Source organism: Pinus tabuliformis, chromosome 4_1 (genome assembly GCF_031772625.1).
Source record: "Pinus tabuliformis cultivar Carrire ecotype Pingquan chromosome 4_1, CPIR1, whole genome shotgun sequence".
NCBI classification, from domain to species: Eukaryota; Viridiplantae; Streptophyta; class Pinopsida; order Pinales; family Pinaceae; genus Pinus; species Pinus tabuliformis.
Window position 1 is genome coordinate 678,096,058 of NC_142303.1, and position 20,654 is coordinate 678,116,711.

Here is a 20,654-nt window from a genome sequence, read left to right on the forward strand (position 1 = left end):
GCAAGCAGGATCTTAGTACAACTGGTTGCCTCTCACATCGGCTAACATTTCAGAGAAATCTCGACAACAAGAAATACATACGAGGTTTTACCTCGTTCTCCAAGTCACAACTGATCCACTAAGTGGCCTGACTCCAGCAAGCACTGCAAAATCCCAACGCAATCCCTGCTTGGGCTAGTGTCTTGCCTCTAGGAGACTGTGTCACCCCTTCTGCTGGATCGATTTGCTGGAGGAAGACTGTTGTTCAGCCCTCCCAGCTCAGAACTTCGCATCTCCGGCAAAATCTCGGACTTTCGAAAAATATCCTACACTGCCACTACAAGAGACCCTCCTGGCCTACATCAGCACTGTGTGAGCCCCTTCCTGGGCTACGTAAGCCTCTACGTTGCCTCATTGATGCTATTGTTTCCCTCTGCCCGGTACTCTTTGGCTCGGAACTCCTTTCCGATCCAAATCTCTACTTCTGCCCCTCTCACTGCAACTCAGATCACTGGTTCGATTTTCTCAGCAAACCACGCCCCAGAAAAATCGAACTGATTTGATCACTTGGTGTATCTCCAACTGACCCTCAAGCCTCCTCTTATACTTTTCCTGTTGATGAATCAACAGCTAAGATTAAGTCCCTAATCAACGGCTAAGATTAAAATAGACTTGATCCTTGTCTCTTAGAAGCTTCTCACCCATATTTTTATTAATACCCATTAATATTTTTATTTTCCTAAGTTTAGACTTAGGAACCCCATTAAAAATATTAATTATTTTAATAACTCACAATCCGGGTGGAATTTCTCCAAACGATTTTTGGGTCTTGGAGATCTTATGTATTCTAGCCCCTCCACAAAATTTCGGAGCTAGAGCACATCTGATGCTACCCAAAATCAATAGATTGCAGGGACACCTTGAAAACTGCCAAGGTGTGGCAATCATTGGAAATGGATGGAAGAACAGTGTGCCAAGAAGACTCCTGATTGGATGGGCCTTGAACTCAAAGGGAGCAAACAAGATCAGCCTGATTGACGCACGTTTCTGATCTACGTGACCTCTAAGATAAAGATGGCTAGAAATTTTGAAGAACGATGTTGATCTGAATATGATTAAGTTGAGCCTGTGATTTTTTCTCCTATGTATTGATGATATGACAAGGACTGAAGTCCTCTTCAGTATAAGAGGGATTTGATTGAAGGACTGTAAGACTGAAAATATGACAAATCCCTGCTAAGGTTATGTCATGATGGACTATGAGTCCATGGACACTGGATTAATGATAAATTTGAAGAAGCTGCGAGACTCTACTATTGATTTGATGAATCCCTTTCATTGGCTCGTTGAACCACCTGATGCATGGAATTTCTAACTCTATTTGGACTGAATGTTGCTAATATTTGCTTTTGTAAGAAGCCACTTATTATTTGTTGGATTCGACGGCTACTGTTGATATTTGCTTCTATGAGAAGCCACTTGGTGTCTTCTAGATTCAACCATTGTTGTGGATGCTTACATCTGTGAGAAGCCATTTGTTGTCTTATAGTTTCAATCATTGTTGTTGATGATTGCTTCTGCCCCGACTAAAGTTGAATGTTATTGTTTGCTGAAATGTTTGATAAAGTACTGAGATCCACCATGGCTAATTTTCTACTGTTGAGCTAGTTGTTGATGTTTATGTCAATAAACTGGAATGGTTGAGAATCCCCTTGGAGAGGGAGCACTGATCACATAGCATCACGATTCCTCCTTTAGGTTGTGTGCTGTGAGACCTTGTGGTCGGGGAGATGCATTGAGATGATGAATCCTCCCTTAGGCTATGTGTCGTGAGACCTTGTAGTCGGGGAGATGCACTGAGATGATCATTCCTCCCTTGGTTGTGTGTTGTGAGACCATGTGGTCAGGGAGATGCATTGAGATGAGTTCGATGTTATGTATCTTTCCTTATGATGAGACTAATGATCTCTCCCTTAGGCTGTGTTTTGTGAGACCTATGGAATTGCCAGGGAGATTGATCCTAAGAGAGAGAGAGAATTATATTGGTGATTTCTTCCTTAGCCTGTGTGTTGTGAGACCTATGAACTGGTCGGGAAGATTGATCTTGAGAGAGAATGAAAAATACCTCCTTGGCTAAGAAGGAGAGTTGGAAATGTAATAGCCATGGCTGGTATTTTCATCATGAAAAAAGAATTGGAAATTTGAATTTGTATTTGTATTTGTACTTGCCTCCAAAAAAATATACAAGTCGGCCTCATAATATTTCAAGTCGGTTGGGCCCAAAAAGGCACCCATTCGACCCCCTTAGAAGGCCATATAAAGGAGAGGTTTCCTCCTCATTTGATCCATCAACTTTGTCTTGCTTATGCCTAATCCAATGAAGGAAGAAGTCTAAAATGGAGCACCGAAATTTCAAGAAAAGGGTTTGGGATTTCATCTTGTTCTTGGCAATTGATTTGGCTATTATCTTCATGTTGTTTCTGATGTATTGATGAACAACTGTGACTAATGAGAGTTGATTGAGTGAGGCTATATCCAGACTGTCTGTGAGGGTTTGATTAAGGAGCGTAGCTGCTAGTATTTTAACAATTCAAGGATTTCATGTAACCTACCCTTGTTATCTTTGGGAATCTCTTGATGACCCAAGGTTTGATACAGTGTTGTGACCAGAGGTCATGCTATTAGCCTTACTTTTAAGAGTATTAACAGTGATGTGCATGGTCAAAGTTTGAGTGAAAGGAGTTGAGAAGATTGTCTTGTATATGAGTCTGTCACTGAAATTTTGTATGTAAGAGATGTTTCTTGAGTTTTGTCATGTGAGTGAGTCAGTGATTGTATGATTAGAGTTTGGATTGAGGCAGAATTTTTTTTTTGTTTGAGCATTGGTTTGTTAAGTCATTTGATGAGAAGAGAGGGCTTATATGGTAGAGAATCTATAATTTCCATCACCATTGTTGTATTATTTGTATAGCCTTATGGAATATTTAAAACATCTCCTAAGTCAACACAGCAGTACCTTAGCAGACTGCAATGTGGACCAGAAAACTAGGTAGAACAACAAACCTTTCTCAAGAGGGGTCCATGCCATTCTTCAATAGGAATGGCCAAAGGATTTGCAGAAGGGGCCAGAAATTAGAACACATAATCTTTCCACTTGGGATATATCTGAAATACATAGGGGTTATAGTGAAAGCCCTTCTCACTTAAAACTAGCCTCACTCCTCTCCAAGGTGAACCCGTCAATTAGGAAGAAATTAAGTTGGGCTCTAAAACTAGCAATGTTTTCCCTAATACAACCCAAGCTCTTGGAGCACCCTTGTTAAGGGGTAAAACTTACAGTTTCCTCCTGTCCCAGTAATATCATGAGACTAACTGTACCTATATCCCCTTATAACAATGACATTATAAGGAGAGTCTTCAAGTTGATAGTAGAGACCTTTCATAATTTGGACAACACCGTGGGTTCTACCTTTGGACAGCAACTCAAGATCCTAGAAATCATGGCCATGCTCAGATCTTGTGACATCATGTTTGATCTAGAGTGTGATGCCCTGATTCTTCAAATGTTCCAAAACTTCTTTAGTATTAAGAAACATCAACCTGACATAGTCAAATCACATGTAGTCCATTTTGTCTTCAATTATGGGAGACCGTGATGCCATCTACAAGAAGTTGCGGTCTAAGTTGTTGTTCATTTGGAGAAAGGAACAAATAGTCTCACCCGTTGCTTATGAACTAGCCGAAAGGTGTTCAGAAATATATACCATTGCAATTAGGATGATTTCTCTTATACTTGATAACTGCTTGTGATGTATTTTTACTTTTTCTTACTTATTAGCTTCTTCTCTTATTATTATTTTGTTCTTGTTATCAAACAGCTACCAAAAACATGAAGATCAATAGTACACAAGAACATAGGATGTAGGTTGAAAGCTAGGGCTAAAACCTCTCCACTTGAGAGAAAAACCCACAAATCTCTTCTCTTCTTATAGATTCTTCAAATGACGAATTCCAAGACCTGTAGACCAAGACCAATAATCTTCCAAGACCAAGCAAGACCTTCCAAATGATGTGCTTCTTCTATCCAAGCCAAACCCAGTGAAATCTCTTCTAACTGCACAATTTCGATCTCCAGCTACAAAATTTCGGCCTCCACTGCAGGTCTGAAATTTTCGACCCCTGCAACAGTGGTTGCTTCCACACGTGTGAGAAAATTTAGAGCTTCCAACACTTCCTTTGACCTTCACTTAGGTCGCTTCTCCTTCTAGGGCTTGTAGGTGACCTAGTAGTCCTTTCTTTGATCTTCTTTTTGCACTTTTCACACCTTCACCTTTCAGCTGCAAAACCCTAGCCTTATCTTCGCACATGCGAGACAGAGAGAGAGAGAAATAACCCAAATACTTCGTCCTTCTTCCTTCTTCGCTTGCCATTTTTCTACTTCTCTTTCACTTGCATGATGAGAAGTGAGTGAGTATCCATAGGAGGTCGATATCCCTCCTATATATAGACTTCTAAGTAGGATGACATTCCCTAATGAGGCCGATTTCTAAGCTGCCAAGCTGACTTGGTCTTGGATGGTATTTTGACACATGGACAAACCCTAGAAGCACTCAATAAGTGCTTGACATCTAAATAAAATGACTTTGAGCATGAAACCCATACTACAAAAATAACAATAATAATTTTACTTTCTTTTTACAATATACAAGAATCAAAAGTACATTTCATATTTATGAAGACCGAACCTAGTTACACATTTCAAGTTCAACAAAAGGTTGGTTGAGCATAACATAAAATGGTTCAGAAGACATATGACCAGGGAAGAGCTGCTGAAGATTTGTGGACCATGCAGCAAGAACGAGTTAAGGAGAAAGGGTCTTTGCTTCATCTACAAGGAACCTTGGGGGCCTAAACACTCATGTTTGAGTGACACTGAGAAGATGACAGATATAGATCAAGATGAGATTCCTTGTGACTTTCCAGATGATGATTCTTCTTTTATAGTTGAGTCCATGGGATCTTATGAGGATACCTCTGAGGAGCATGAGCGATCATGTGGAATTGTTGACAGCAGCCCAGATATGCATCCCTGTGTGATGGAAGAGTATGATGAGCAGTCGATTGTCCCCATAAGGGAAGAAGACTAGGTAGAAGAGTTGCGGGATGAGCGACTGATGATTCAATCTGAAGGGCACATATAGAAGCATGAGTCAAATGAGGAGGATGATATGCACAGTGTGCATGATGAGCCATCTTTGGGAAGCCAGTTAGTGGCTCATGTTGAGCCCATGGTGGAGGAGGATGAGCAGAAATCTTTTGGACCAGCCATTGATGAGGAGCAGTTAGATGCACATACAATTGGCAGAGTTGTAGTACTTTCAGTTAGCATCCCTCTCCAAGGGTACATGGACAAGGCTTGCAGCACGATTTGCCCACTTTGTACTTGTTGATGTCCTAGGCAGAGCTACATAAGTTGAGCATGGTGCAGCATAATGGACTCATTTCATATACAACTGACCATGCATCCAATCCTTCCCATGGGATGGATTAGTGAGAGATAATGAGTTGGTATCCTACTAATAGAGTGTCATTCCTAGTCTAGGGCATAGTACAACAACGACCCTTAAATATGAGGGACACTACATGTTGGCGGTTGGATGTGGGCTAACAACTCATCAGCGATCCAGTTGTGCTAGCCCAACATCAACTTCATGGGATTGACCTTGGTTTATGCCAAGGATTGCACTGGAGAGAAATGATGAGTTAGAATTCGATTGATGGGGCAACAACTTTAGCCAAAGACAGAGTAAATTTAGAGCCATGGGATATGAGAGAAGATGATTGGCCATGGTGCCATTGAGATCCAGGAGGATCTATTGGTAGCAAGGTGAACCAGTGATTTGTTTCAAATCCAGGTATTAAGGGATCCATGCATGATTTGATGATGCAAAGAAATGTGACACAATGATTTGTATGGATCCTGGTATCTGTATACAATTGCCTCTGCAACAGTCAGATATGGATTGCTTGAGGGCAAGCAATCTTGGCGCAAGAGGAATTGTAATGTCTTCATTTCAGTTTCCTCTATATTACAGCCAGGATGGATTCCAGCATATGTGATGGTCAGGCCACAGGAGCATGATTACATCTTCAGGGGTCTCGAAGGGGTTTTGAGGGATTTTGTGGGATCTGATGGCATTCGCGTGGCGTATTCCATCATCCGCACAACTTGTCTTTTGTTTCGTTGCATTCCGACAACTTTCGTAAAACAAACTTAATAAAGTCTGACTTAATTAATTACATTTGAGGTGGCATTCCAGGAGGAATATTTGATGGGACACCTCAGTGTAATAGCTCATTGGAACCAGAATGAGAAGTTCTACAGGATGAGATGATGAGAAAAGATTTCCAGTGGCCAGATAAAGCATGGCGAGCGATTTACCATTTTCCCGGATTAAAATTAACTTTAATTAGTCACTTAATTAAATAAGAGGAGGGGAAAATAATTAATTGAGGGAAAAAGGCCAAAATTGACTTAAGTAAAATAAAATAAAATTAAAAGACACTTAGATGGAGCCAAAGGGAAGCTTCTAGAATAATATTAAAATAAGATACTTCTAGATGCTTGGAGATCTATCTATTGAGTCTTTAAAAGGACGAGAAGGAGATCATTTGGGGGCATCTTGGTTTGAGTATTTGTCTTTGGTGTAGATTGGAGAATTTAGCTCTCTTCTTTAGTAACCCCAAGACGAAAACCCTAGGGTGATTCAATGAGAGTGGGTGAGAACCCTCTTCTCCCCTTGGTGAATTCATCCAAAATTCACATGTGCATTTATCAGTTTAGCTTTATTTTGGAGGCAGATGCAGTATTGTTGCAGATTTCCTGGGAGGTCATCGCTTCAGCCATTTCCATATTATTCTACTAGCATGTGATATCTACTACATATTAATAAAATAAGGCTGAATTCTTCTACATGATTATCTCGTTTATTCTTCAGTTGCAGATTATATTTCCAGTTTTTGTCGTTAATTTTAGGGTTTGCACTGTGTAAATTGTTTGTCAATTTGATGGTATAAAAATTTGAAGCAATATCCAGCAAATTTATAATTTGATATATTAGACATAATTGTTCAACCATCCCCTTAACCAGGTATCATATCAAAACGTAGATTTAATTTCTAGCTAGTATCTTGCAAGTACAATAATTTGGGCCATTTAGTTGCTAAATTTCATCAAGTGTCAGCGTACTTGTAGGTTGGTTTAGCTAAGTACATATTGTAGATTTTACATCAAGCCAACAAAACAGAAATATAAAACTCCTCACTTCAACTAATTAAACCCCATTATAAGGCATTGGACTTGTAGTGGATTGGTTGGAATATCTCACGGGAAGCTTCTAATAGCCTTGTGGTAGGAATTTGGGCTTAAAAAGTGGAAACTTAGGCCAAGGTGACAGTGGGCCTACATCTTGTGTGTGCCAACCATAGCGAGTTGTACAGAGATTCAACAAATGCTAATGGTGCAGTAACATGTCCCTAAATAAGCCTAAAATGCACCAAGAAGTGTGACCAATTCCTCAAAATATGTTAAGTGCCTCGAGTAATGTGAATTGCTCTAGGAAACACAAAAGTACCCAAAAATCAGAATGCAGCCAGATCATAAGAGGGGTATGCCATGCCACCAAACTGCTCTGCTTCACTAAAAAATTTAGTAGAGGTAGACTCCTTGGGGGAGAATGCTAAGAGGACCATATCACCGAGGGTCTAGAAAGAAATTTATTGGAAATACTAGGGAAAATACCAGAAAATCTCATCATACATATACTTGGACCTGAAAATATTGGAAATATTAAGAGAAATTGGAGATACTTGCAACCATGGTTTTATGGATGTCAAAATACTAGCTCTTCATTTTTTGGATGTATGTAACATACTGTATCTCATGTTTATCAATTTACCTTGCTTGAATTCTGAAGGCAAACCTGCACCACATTTTAAAGATTATCTGACACGACTCTAAATTTGGCAAGAGTTATAATTCAATTGTCAAATTTTGTTATCCAAGTTTCAGAAAACCAACCCAAAATGCATTCAATCTACCTCTACAAAAAGTAAGATCAATAAAATTACTACTCGTGTCATGAGCACATTTATTGGTCAACTGATAGTCAAAAGCACTAAATAAGGCATCTCACACAACTTCATAAGATGGAAATCTTGACAATTAGTAGTAGTATAGTATAAGAAGCTCCATAAATCTAATCATTCATAAGTGGTAGTATAGAAATTTTAAGTGCAAGGGTCCCAAAATGCATTCAATCTACTCATACAAAAATTAACAGAAGTAAAATTATTACTCATGCCATGAGCACAGTTATTGGTCATCTGATTGTGAAAAGCACTAAATAAGGCATATCACACAGCAACATAAGATGGAAAGCTTGATGAGAATAACTGCAGCATTAAAAATCAAGAATATAAAAGCAAAATTGAAAACAAGATATAGGTCTAGATCTACTACAAGAAATTAGAAATGCAACCTCTTCAAGCAATCCAAATTGAAGTAATAACTGCACAATGATTTTCATTTCAATCAGATACTTACTTTTCCTTGATGTTGCAAATAATCAATGGACAAATTGGCACCAATGCCATTTACAGTAGTGTTCAGCATGTCACCAGTTTTGAACTGCCCACTTGGAAGAGGTTTCTTATTGGGTTGTGTTCTACTTTCATAGTAAATTCCTTCAAGACAACCCTGTGGTTCAACCAAATCCTCCCAATCCAATGTATTAATTTGATGAATTGTCAAATCTTCAGGAATTCTCATGCCAGCATTTCCAGGATCAAGATTTCCTGCCTTATTTATATTATCCAGTGGAGGAACTCCATCACCTATCAATCAGAAGATATTACACCTTATGATTAAGTCTATATTTGAAATGCCCTCAAACTATTCAAGTTTTGTGATCTTTGCATACCATTCATGTATGATATTCCATTCTCTCAGCAGCACATTTAAATTTAGTTGTAAGAGCAATATAAGAATATTCTCATGAACAAATAAGACCAATAGATTCCCTTAATAACTATTTTCGTATGCAATCAGTACATTAAAATTGGGTGACCCTTCCTCACTGAAACTAATTCTGTCCAACAGTAACTCCACAAAATCCACAATGTTACTAAGCAGAAAATGTTTTCTCATTTATTCTGCATTAACAAAAGCATAAATAAACAAACATAAAGATTTAACTTTAAACATATGAAAGCACTTACTACTAGGAGTTTTGAAGCCTGGAGCTTGCATTAGATGCGTATATACAGAAGCATCATCCCCAGAATCAAGCTCCTCAGAGGATATCCATGAAGCAGGTTTCTCAGAGTAACCTGAACTTGAACTTGAATTTGCTGGTGTCATTGGTAACATAGTGGGCTTACAAATCCGATTTGATAAATGTGAGGTACCCATTGTATTTCTACCTCCTTGGGGTGATATACTGCTTTTGGTATTAACCTGACAATATGACATAACAATTTAGTTTCTCAAAATTTTCAGAAGTTTGATTCATGGATTTGTCAAGTGTTTCTAAAATGTTCAATAAGTATAGAGCATATACAAAATCAAAAATATGGTTTAATCTAAGTCACATGACACGAGGACACGAGACACGAAGGACACGTAAATACGAGTATTCAATACGAAACGCAGCAACCTGGAAACAGGACATGGGGGACACGTTTTATATATATTTAATAAAAATATATATATATATACCGAAATATAGTTTTTTATCCATATTAAATTGCAGGTTGCAGCTTATCTAATCAAATTAAAATATAATTACTTCTCAAAGTTCATAGTTCACTTTAAAAAAAATAAATAGAATCAAAATTTACTATTTAGAAATTAGAATGTGATATGCTTGGTCGTGATTCTTGAATATTCAATGTTCATTGTTCATGTACAACTTACAAGCACATAAGAAAATAACTAAAGTCTAATCCTATTGATTTCCTCCGCCCCTCTTGCGAGAAAATGCCACAACGTTCCCTTTCCCTCTAGATGTAGATGTTGGTGCTGGTGGAGTTGGCAGTGGAGTTTGCTATGCTCTAGAAGCTGAAGAACTAGAAGTAGGAGCTATAGGAGGTAGACCACGTCCTCTACTGGTGGCAGGGATAGCTCGGGAAGGTGGTGTCACCTGGAAACATTACAATCTCCCAATCCTGAAATCCTGAAAAACTGATAAGTTTGCTGCATTTTGAATGAAATCTAAAATTTTACTTTCTCCATATGAAATCCAATGAGGCCGGCACCACTCTCAAACATCCCAAGTCATTTCAGGGTAATGTTAAAAATTTAAGTAAAAGGATGAAAATGAAGATTAAGGAGAATGTCACTTTTACTTTAAGAATTACCATGAATAGCATATCAATACTAGGGCCTAGACTTGATCATTAAGCTGCCCCACTCAAAAATTATTTGTTTCTTTCAAAAAAAATTGCAGTTTATACAGGCAACGTTTTCTATCAACGAAATACGCGTTTTCCAGATGCATGACACGACAAAAACCGGCAAATACGTTTTACATTTTACAAGACACGATAAAAAACATTTTTGACACGTTTTAGGGCCGTTTTCGTGTCCGGCATGTAAAATATGGGACACGGGACCTTGGAGGACGTGTCCTGTGACTTAGGGTTTAATAGATTTAACTCAGTGTAATATCATTCAATAATAGCCATCTAGGGTCTTTTCAGAGTTTGGAACTAGATTTAATGTTCTTTTCCTTTCTTCTATGAGTTCTTCATGTAGAATCCATCATCTAGTGCAACACTTACTGTAAGCTCATTGAAAATTCAGTGCAATATATAAGACACATTGTTAAAATTGGCAGCTAGGGCCAAATTCCACTTTGGACAGCTCAGTTGATGGAGATAATCATTCCATTGAATTCCTCTTTTCGAGAGGACCAAAATCGATATAAAGATCGTCTCATTTGGATAAGCGCAAGTGTGATTTTGAATTTTTTATTTCTCATAAGCAATTTTCAAGGTCGGCCTCCGCTATATGTCGGCTCACCAAGCCCAACCGTCACGTCCTTCAACCCCAATGAATTGTATATATTGAGGTGCCGTCTCCATCATTTCACACACACATCTCTCTCTGAAAATGGCCATAGGCAGAAAGGTAGCTTTAGCGAAGAACGAGGGGGGACTGTTTGGTCTTGTTTGGGCTGCATGATGAGATGGGTTCCACAGGCTGCAGGCTGACTCAGCAAATCGGAATGTTTGGGCTTAGTTAAGTTCTGTTCTGGGCTTCCTTATCTCATGACACTGACCCGATTCATCTTGGAGGATCACCGCAGATATTAGGAGGGTTTTGTGTGGTTTAAACCCCTCTCCTTGATAGGCCGCATAGGAGCCTACTTCATGCTAGCCGCAGGCTGTTCCAGAGATGAAAGGTTAATAATAACCTCATAACTGCACCTACAGCAAGAAGAAGTGGAGTATTTCTCATGTGTTTGCTGCTATGAGTTAGGGCTGATGTATGTCCTAACCAAAACTGTAATAATGCCTTGATTCCAACTGAATTGGGAGTTTTATCTTTTGTTCAGAAGGCCGCACTCATTCATATAGGTTCAGGTTCCTTTTGACGTTAATTTTGCAGCTATTTTGACCATTGTTGATCTCTGGTTAGGACTGAAGAATGAAGTGCAGACTTGTCTGGGTTATCTCCTTTGAATTTGGACAGTGGTATTGGCAAGTCAATCTTGACTCTTTATTGTACTCTCCCTCTCTCTGCTGGACATTTGATTATAGTAATAAGAAGATTTGAATAAGGGTTTTCCCCATCATGGGGTTTTTCCCTGGCTTGAGCCATATTCATGTGTCCTTTTGTCTTGGCTTATCCTCTGCATTATTTTTCTATGTTCATTTCTCAGTTACAGTCATCATGATTATAATTGATGTGATTGCTATGGATTAATAACTGGGCTATATAAAAATTGATGTGACTGTCCTATGCTAAGAACATGTTAATCTAAATTTAATATGATATGAGAGCGAGGCTGAGGACAAGCCAGAGAAAGAGCAAAAGCAATCTCTAGAAATGCTGTCAAGTCTCCATGGCCTCCTTCCCCCTCAAAGGATCAGTCAGTATGAAATTATGAAGGAGTTATGAATCTGCTGCGTTTCAAAGAAAAGTCAGGTGCTTACAATTCTGAGCGCTAGGGCATCAATCTGGGTGATTTGTTGGTTTGAGGTTTCTTTTGTAGGACCTTGCTGGAGATTATAACTTAGCCCTGGAAGTAACTCAACGCATTTGAGTATGACAGAGCTCTGAAATTTTTCCAGCATCCTGTGGAGGGTTTACGAACTGTGGCCTATGGTTCGTATTCTCTGATCAGGGGTTCATTGTCTTTTGTTGCAAGAGACAAGGATAAAACTCAGCTGAAAATCTTGAAGTAGTCTGGTCTCTTTTCTATTGCAGCTCTCAGCCAAGGAGTGAGTAATATATCCTTGATAAAATATGAATGCATAAGTGGAGACTTTTGTCTGCACCTGCAGTCTTGAAAATTTTAGACAAAGAGACAATTTGGAAAGTTTTCTTTCTGGGTTTCGTTTAATTTATGGGTCTCGCTGGGTTAAATTTATTCTTGCAGGAGGAATCAATAAGGCCTTCAACATTCTGCGGCCTTGTGTTATATGGTTTATCTGCTACGCTGACTGCATGGGATCCATTTGGGTTTTAAATCTCTGTGGCTACATTGACTTTCAGTCCTGGACTAATATACTTCTACGGTCCTATGAAAGGAAATTTTGTACATTACTCTGAACAAAAACCTTCCTGAATTTGTCACTGATTCAAGGACTCCACTACAGGGATTTGAAACATATCACTGCTCTGAATTTTTGAATGATTTGCTACACCCGCCTCTAAAGGAATATTGAACCTTATTCTTGCTTGGCTTCACCGCTTGTTTCACATGTGACTGGAGCCCTAATCTCAACCCTCCCTTTGTTGCAGACCATTGACAATATTGTAGATCTGAAACCTGGTTGAAATAGCCCAAATTGGAGAACCCATAATGGACTGATCTCAGTTGACTTGAAACCATACAACTGTATGGCATGACTAGGAAGAGGGTTGCTGTTATGAATTCATGAATGCTGTCCCTAAACAGATAGAGTTGTTGGTGAAGTCTCAGGGTTTCATTGAAGATAGTTTGTAGTGAAGGCTAACTGGAGAGAATATTTCTGATGTAACTGCAACACAACTACGAGAATTGATGCTCTGAAGCTGTCATCAAATAAGGGCTGAGGGTTTGAAAGTTTATTGGTCTTTCAATAGAACATTACAGTGCAAAACCTAAATGGTCTTTCTTGTATTTGGCTAACTCTCAGAATTAAATGATCTGCAAGTCTTGATCCTGCTCCTTGATGTATGAAAACCAATGTTTTAAAACTCCAACTCGGGTTCGGAACCAGCCGAGGGTCGGCTCCGACTCAGACTCCAACTCGGTATCGACTCAGCCAGTTTGATTTCAATGACTCAGTCGTTGTAAAAAATACATTAAATATTTATTTTTTATGAAAAAAATAATTTTAAAGATTTTCATTTATGTTTCCAAACACAAAGCATTATAATATAGAGAGAAGACAACATATGATCAAAGTAAGCTCATGAATATATCAATTATATCAAAATGGCACCCAGTGCACTGTCCAATACATACATGATATAGAGATCAAAACAAAAACACATAACCAAGGAGGCTCTAAATGGCCTCTACAACAAAAGTAAACTGTAAAACATCACTAGTCACCAGTACTACTAGCTACTGCTAGAGAAGCCAACATCATCTGGCTCAAACTCTGAATCAGAGTCAGACAGGGAAACCCATGGCTCCTCCTCCTCATCACCATCTCCAACTGCAACTGTAGAAGTAGTAGCACTAGCAGGCGCAGCAACTACACGGTGAGATAGACGAGATATGCGTTTCCGTTAGTGCCTGCAACTGGAGGACTTGGAGCCGGGCCTGGTACAAGTGGATCTACATTCAACTGAACATTACGTTCAACTAATGCCTATGTCTGTAAATCCAAATAAATACGAATGTCCTCATCAGGATCAAACTCTGTTGGATGACTCGTCACTACCCAATCTGATGTTGGATCAATATCTTCCAACACAATCGGATTTGTATCAGGTCTTTTGTTCAGCAATTGGTTATGTCTGAGTCGAAGGTTGTATTGGACATAGACTTGATCATTTAACTATTTTTGTTCCAAACAGTTTCTCTTCTTCGTGTGAATCCTCTCAAAGACAGACCAATTGCTCTCACACCCAGTAGCACTGCAAGTTTGACTCAAAATACGGATTACAAACTTCTACAATTAAGGACAATGGCTACCAAATGCCCCCACCATTGTGCTGCAAAAAACATAGTTGTGTAATGAGTTAGCTCAACAAATTATATCCAACTTTCAAATTATAAACAATTTAACAAAATAACAGTTTGTAAATTGAAATTGTTTGTTTACCTGGCTCATTTGCTTCCCTTTGCAATCCTTGCTAGGTTCTTGCCAAAGGTATCGGTGGCTCTGCTGAAACAAGTTATCTATTGGTGTATCTCCAAATGATCACTCTCCTTAGGGACCATGCGGTCAACGCAGTCAATCAACCCATCTTTAACCTCCCCAATCAAATCTCCTACCTCCAGAGCTTTATAATGATACCGTGGGTTCAAAAAAAAACCAGTTGCATGTATAGGGCGATGGAGTTGATTGTTCCAATCTTTGATCAATGATTTCCCAAATGGGCCCATACTTAGCCACTCTATCCTTGTATATTGCATTTATTTGTTCCTTTGCTTGATCCATATCCTCATAAACGAATCCCATAGCCAACCTTTCCCCATCCACCAACCACAACACCTTAACCAATGGCTCAGCAACCTTCACAATCTTTGTTGCCCTTTTCCAAAATATTTCTTCATTAACTTTCTTTTTCACATCTTTGTTATCCTGTTTGCGAGACCATTGACATTCATTCCATTCATCACTTGAAAACACCTTTTGCAAGTTTCTATATTGTGAAAGCATAGATTGCAATGTTAAAAAATGAGTTGCAAATCTAGTGATGGCAAGCGTAATAATATCCCGGGCCCCTATAAATTACTTAACAAGTTATTTACCATGTAAATACTGAAAATAAACTTACCATGTAAACACTGAAAATAAACACAAGTACAGTATCAACATCTACAAATTATCAACTAAAAGAAAACAAGCACACAAGTGACACTGTTGTTTTTGGACCAATGTCCCCAGAAAAACCCAATGCGGGAAAACCGATGCAATTATTCAGAGGGTTTTATTATTATGCAGTTTTTAGAATACAACTAGGGTGCCAAAAATGGCTCACCCAACAGAGAATGCCCTCGGCAGTAGTACCTCTCCTCGGAGACAGATATTCCAGCTGATTAATCACCGGATGAATGATCCCACAGCAACAATTGCAACTTCTGCTACTCTGCGTCACTCTGATAGGGACTGTGTCACCCTATCTGGCTCACTAGCTCCCAGTCTATCCCACGAAATCCTCCAGCGCTGCCTCTAGGCCCTGTGTCAACTCTGCTAGCCTCTGCGTCAGCCTCTGGAGCCTCTGCGTCAGCCTCTGGAGCCTCTGCGTCAGCCCCTAGACCCTCTATGTCTCACACGCTGGCCTCTCTGGCACTGCGCAACTCCTAGCTGCCTCTGCGTAGCCTCCAGTTGCCTCTGCGTCAACCTCATTGGGCTCTGCACTACCTCTCTGGTACCAACTTTGCCTCTCTGTTATGTATTCACTGCCCCTCAGCTACAACTCAGATCACTCACTCGATTTCCTCAGCAAACCCTGCCCCAGAAAATCAAATTCTCGACCTCTCTTGGTGTGTCCTCCAACTGACCCTCAAGCCTCCTCTTATACCTTTCTCGTTAGTCCATCAACGACCGAGATTAAATCTCTAATCAACAAGATTTGGCTTGATCCATGACTTTTGGACCCTTCTAACCCAGTTTTATATTAATACTCATTAATATTTTATTTTTCCTAAGTTTAGACTTAGGAACCTCATTAAAAATATTAATTATTTTAATATCTCCCAAACCAGGTAGAATCTTCCCCAACCATTTTTGGGTCTTGGAGATCTCATGTGCTTTAGCCTCTCCACCAATTTTCATGGCTAGAGCACATCCGATGCTACCCCAAATCAACATATGTTTCCTCATCAGGCTCAAAATCCATGAGTGATTGTAGATATATTTTGTTATGCTTTTGGCATGCTCTACAATGTTCTTGACCCAATCTATTTTGCCAATATCCTCAAGCATGAGGTCTATGCAATGAGTAGCACATGGGGTCCAAAAGATGGTTTTGTGTTTTTCTTCTTAACATTTTACAGCAAGAACATAGTTAGAAGCATTATCTGTGATTATTTTAACAACATTAGTCACCCCCACCTCTTCAACAACCTCAACCAAAAGCTAAAACAACAAGTTTTCATCTTTCACCCTATCAGATGCATCAACTGATTTTAGAAACATGGTTCCCTGTGGGCAAAAGATAAGAAAGTTTATGATGGTATGGTTCCTTTGACCAGTCCATCCATCTGACATGATGGTACATCTTGTTTTTTCCCATGAGCTTTTGAAATCTTTCAAATATTCATCAATGGAGGAAACTTCTTTTTGCAAAAGAGATCCCCTTAACTCATGCATAGTAGGGCCTTTGAAGCCCTTTCCAGCAGCAAATATGGCATCAAACATAGGTTCATAATATGGTGAACGAGAATCATTGAAGGGGATATCAGAATCATACCACCATATAGCTATGTAATCACAGGGAGTCTCTCTCAATTCTTTCTTCCAATGGTCATTTAAAGTGGGCTGCATATGACTTCTATTAGCTTGAAGACCATGTGAATCTGATGGAGAGGAGGGTGTGAAATAACTTTTGATCACCCTTCTTTTTCATTTTACCCTTACCCTTTTCTTCAGTAGACTCCAAAGAGGGAAGAACCTAGTGAAAAGGGTTGGATGCATCAGTGCAAGGGATAGATGAAGAGCCCTCATAATCAAAATTGGGGTTGGAAACCATCATTTGTTGTATACTCTTCTTCCTCCCAATTTCAGCCTCTATTTCTTTTTGCCTAACTTTCTCTTGCTCAAACTTCTCAAAGTAATCTGGCAACTCCTTCCTAATATCCCCAATTTTCGTTGATCATGCTTCACATGGAGTAATTTGGCCTCTAACACCAGCCAAGTGTTGTTTCAGCCTATGAATGCCCCCTCCACCCCCCTTAATATTTCTATGACAAAATTTGCAATGCATTTTATTATCAATCATTTCAGCATATGCCCGAGAAGCATCTTTCACTCTAGGAGCCATTTTCTGATATTTGGACTTGGAAATGAAAAGAAAAAATCTGAAAATGAAAACAAAAAAAAGCATTGTTTCAATGTTCATTTCCTTTACAAAAAAGACTCTTTTCAATTTCTGGATTTGCACAACAACAAAAAAGCAAAAACTGATTTTAGAAGTGAAAAAAATACCTCCAGGCACAAATTGTCTCCTCAATGCTACTCGAATGGCTGCATAAGAAGCTACTCACTGTTGCTCCAATGATTGCCCAAGACTCCTCACTGCTGCTCCAAAAAAAAGACTCCACAACTCTTCACAAACTCCTCACAAATTCTCACACAAATGCAATGAAATAGCTGTGAGGAAATGTGAGGGGGTTGGGTAGCTTTTATAGGCTTGGGAGAGGTAAGTGGCCTTCAAGATAACCTAAAACCCAATTAGAATGAACTTTGGGGTCTGTTTTTCCCCCCAAATAGTTGAGCTGGGGTGTTTGGGCGTCACTGGCCGAACCAGCTGGTTTAACTCGGGCTCAGCCGAGCCGGCCGGTTTGTTACCAAAACAGCCGAGTCGGTGACCAGCTCAGCCTGTTCGGTAACAAACCGGCCACCGGACCAGTTTTTCTGCCGATCCGGACTGGCCAGGGGTATGGCTCAGTCGGTTTGGCCGATTTTTAAAACACTGATGAAAACATATGAGACATCTGGTTGACAATATCACATTTGATTGTTGATGCACCAAGCTTTGACATTGTGATAGTGACAATTCATAGTAATAGTGGTCCTGATGAATGTTGTGACAGAGTATGGCATAGAGATGTACGACACAGTCACTTGATGAGGAACCTTATGGTGATGGCCCATGACAATATAATATTTATGACAGTGATGGCAAGGCTGTTATGGTAGCAACACCTGATAGAACAATGAGATGTGGCAGTGCTTGTGTTCTTGATACTTGACAGTTGAATAATGATCTTGATGTGTCCTGTAGCAGCCATTGTGGAAATGTTTGTAGAAGCACAGGCCTATTGAACTGTGAATCTTTTGTAATTGTGTGACCTTATGGCAGAGATAGTGTCGAGATACCAGTGACCCTAACACATTGAGAATTCCTTTGACCATGATAGTAATCTTGTATGCAACAAGTACCTAGGTGACAGTAATCATGATATGACATCAAGCACAGTAACCTTGTATGACAATGACAATACCCATGTATGGCACTGCTTCAGTGATCTAGCTCAATAGTGGTACTTGATGTATCAATCACAGATATGTGGCAGTATGTGGTGGTATATGTAAGATGGCTTCAAGGTTGTGTGTATGAAAGATCAGTTACTTCATTATCACAATAGATGCATGTTTGACATTTCAGTTCAGCAATCTATATTGCATCATTACTTTTCATCAGCACATCAAGCATGGAAGGTCATCGATAACAGAAACATTATCAATGGATCTTGTGAGCAAGATGTGTAAGTTCTAGACAGTCTGATAGGACAGATCTATTCCAGCACTTTGTCTGTAGCATCTTGCACAAAGGCCTTTTGATGAAGTATAGATGGAGCTGTTCTCACAACATAGAGCAACCTTACCATCTTCTTTGGATGATTACAATATATGGAATATCTTAGTACTGACTTTAACAGCGACTGATCTTTCTGATTTGGACGGTCTAATCTATCACCTTTATGACAAAGAAATAGGGTTACTCCTGAACAGGTTAGGAAAGGTTCTTTAGAACTGGATATCTTTGATATAGCAACACTATTTATTTCTCTTACAATAGTTGATGTTATACTTCCTTTGGCCTGAGAATTCAAAGGAAGATGATGAAATTCAGAAGATCACCCTTATAATAGATTGGGTAGTTTCATACACATTAGCCGAAATCATTTAGCAAACTTCGTTGAAAGTTAGATGACCATCTGACGTAAGGCTTCAGAGGAAGCTATAGATTATTTCAAGAAAAATAACCACTCATGACAGCTGATTATAATAGGATATCTGATGACTCTAAAGATGATATCCTTGTTACTTAAGAAGCAACTTAATTGGTTGACTTTGGTGCATAGACTGAAGGATGAAAATCAGGGTTCAGATAGCCTGATGTATATGCTCTGTACAAGCATACTTTTTCCGATGTTCAGAGGCAGATATAATGTTTATTGATGAAATCTGACAGATGATGATCCTCCCTTTCTTCATCATTATTTGAGCAAATATCTATTATTTTGGTAATATCAAGATTACCTTTCTTCAGAAAGAGACTGGGAGTCGTGGATAGACCCTACTATGAGGGTCCTGACTGTACATTGAGCTCTGAAAGACCACTAAGGAGTAAGATCTGTCAAATATCTTCTTCATCAAGATGTGCAAGAAGCAGAGGATTGCCAAGCGCTGTCAAGATATATACATCTGTATGCTGCTGAATGGAGCTATGAGGCTCCCATTGATCTAGTTTTGATTTTCAGAAAGCAGCTTGGCACTATTCCCTATATGAAAGGATTCTTGACTGAAGATTGAGCTCCGAGAGCCCCTGGGGGCTTGGGATACTTATTGAGCTATAAGCGACCATAGGGTGAGTGGTTCACCTTCCCCAAGTGGTGCGTTGTGTACAGGGTGAGTGGTTCACCTTCCCCTGTGATACCCCATGGTGGTTGACATGTGTGTAGGGTGAGTGGTTCACCTTCCCCTACGATTGCGGACACGTGTGTAGGCTGAGTGGTTCACCTTCCCTTACTATTGATGACATATGCATAGGATGAGTGGTTCACCTTCTCTTGTGGCATAAGAATAGGATGAGTGGTTCACCTTCTCATGCGGATACCCCAGTGAGAGATGTATTCAGGCATCGGCGTGTTGACATGTCGGTGGGATGTGGTCAATGTTGCACGAAGCGGAAGCGTTTTTTGGAAGCGGGGATGCCGAAGCGTCATTTTCCAAAAATCTAGGAAGCGAAGCGTCCGCGGAAGCGTCTGCTATATATATATATATATTTTTTATATTTTTTTGCATTTATACTCAAAACAAACATCCCAAATACCAAATTAATTGTAGAAGACATGAAAACATGCATATTTTTGCATAAATCAAGATAGATATAACATCCATTGTACATTAATGATCTAGAATCTAGATTCTTCTCCTCTTGTCTAGCCTTTGCCTCTACCTCGATTGTCTAGGGATATTAGTCAACATTGCCCAATTTTGATCAAACTACCTAATTCAAGACTTAAAATATGGTAGAAAAAGCTTAAAATGTTTGA

General features: G+C 39.4%; 1 protein-coding gene across 1 annotated transcript in view; it reads right to left on the minus strand.

The window, feature by feature from the left end:
* Positions 1-20,654, minus strand: part of LOC149177918 (calmodulin-binding transcription activator) — a 340,027-nt gene that overhangs the window by 135,844 nt on the left and 183,529 nt on the right. The window contains exons 6-8 of the mRNA XM_089421919.1: positions 9,259-9,496; positions 8,585-8,874; positions 8,399-8,433 (exon numbers count right to left, since the gene is read on the minus strand). Of these exons, the coding sequence (XP_089278045.1) occupies positions 8,399-8,433; positions 8,585-8,874; positions 9,259-9,496 (563 nt within the window). The remainder of the gene's footprint in view (positions 1-8,398; positions 8,434-8,584; positions 8,875-9,258; positions 9,497-20,654) is intronic.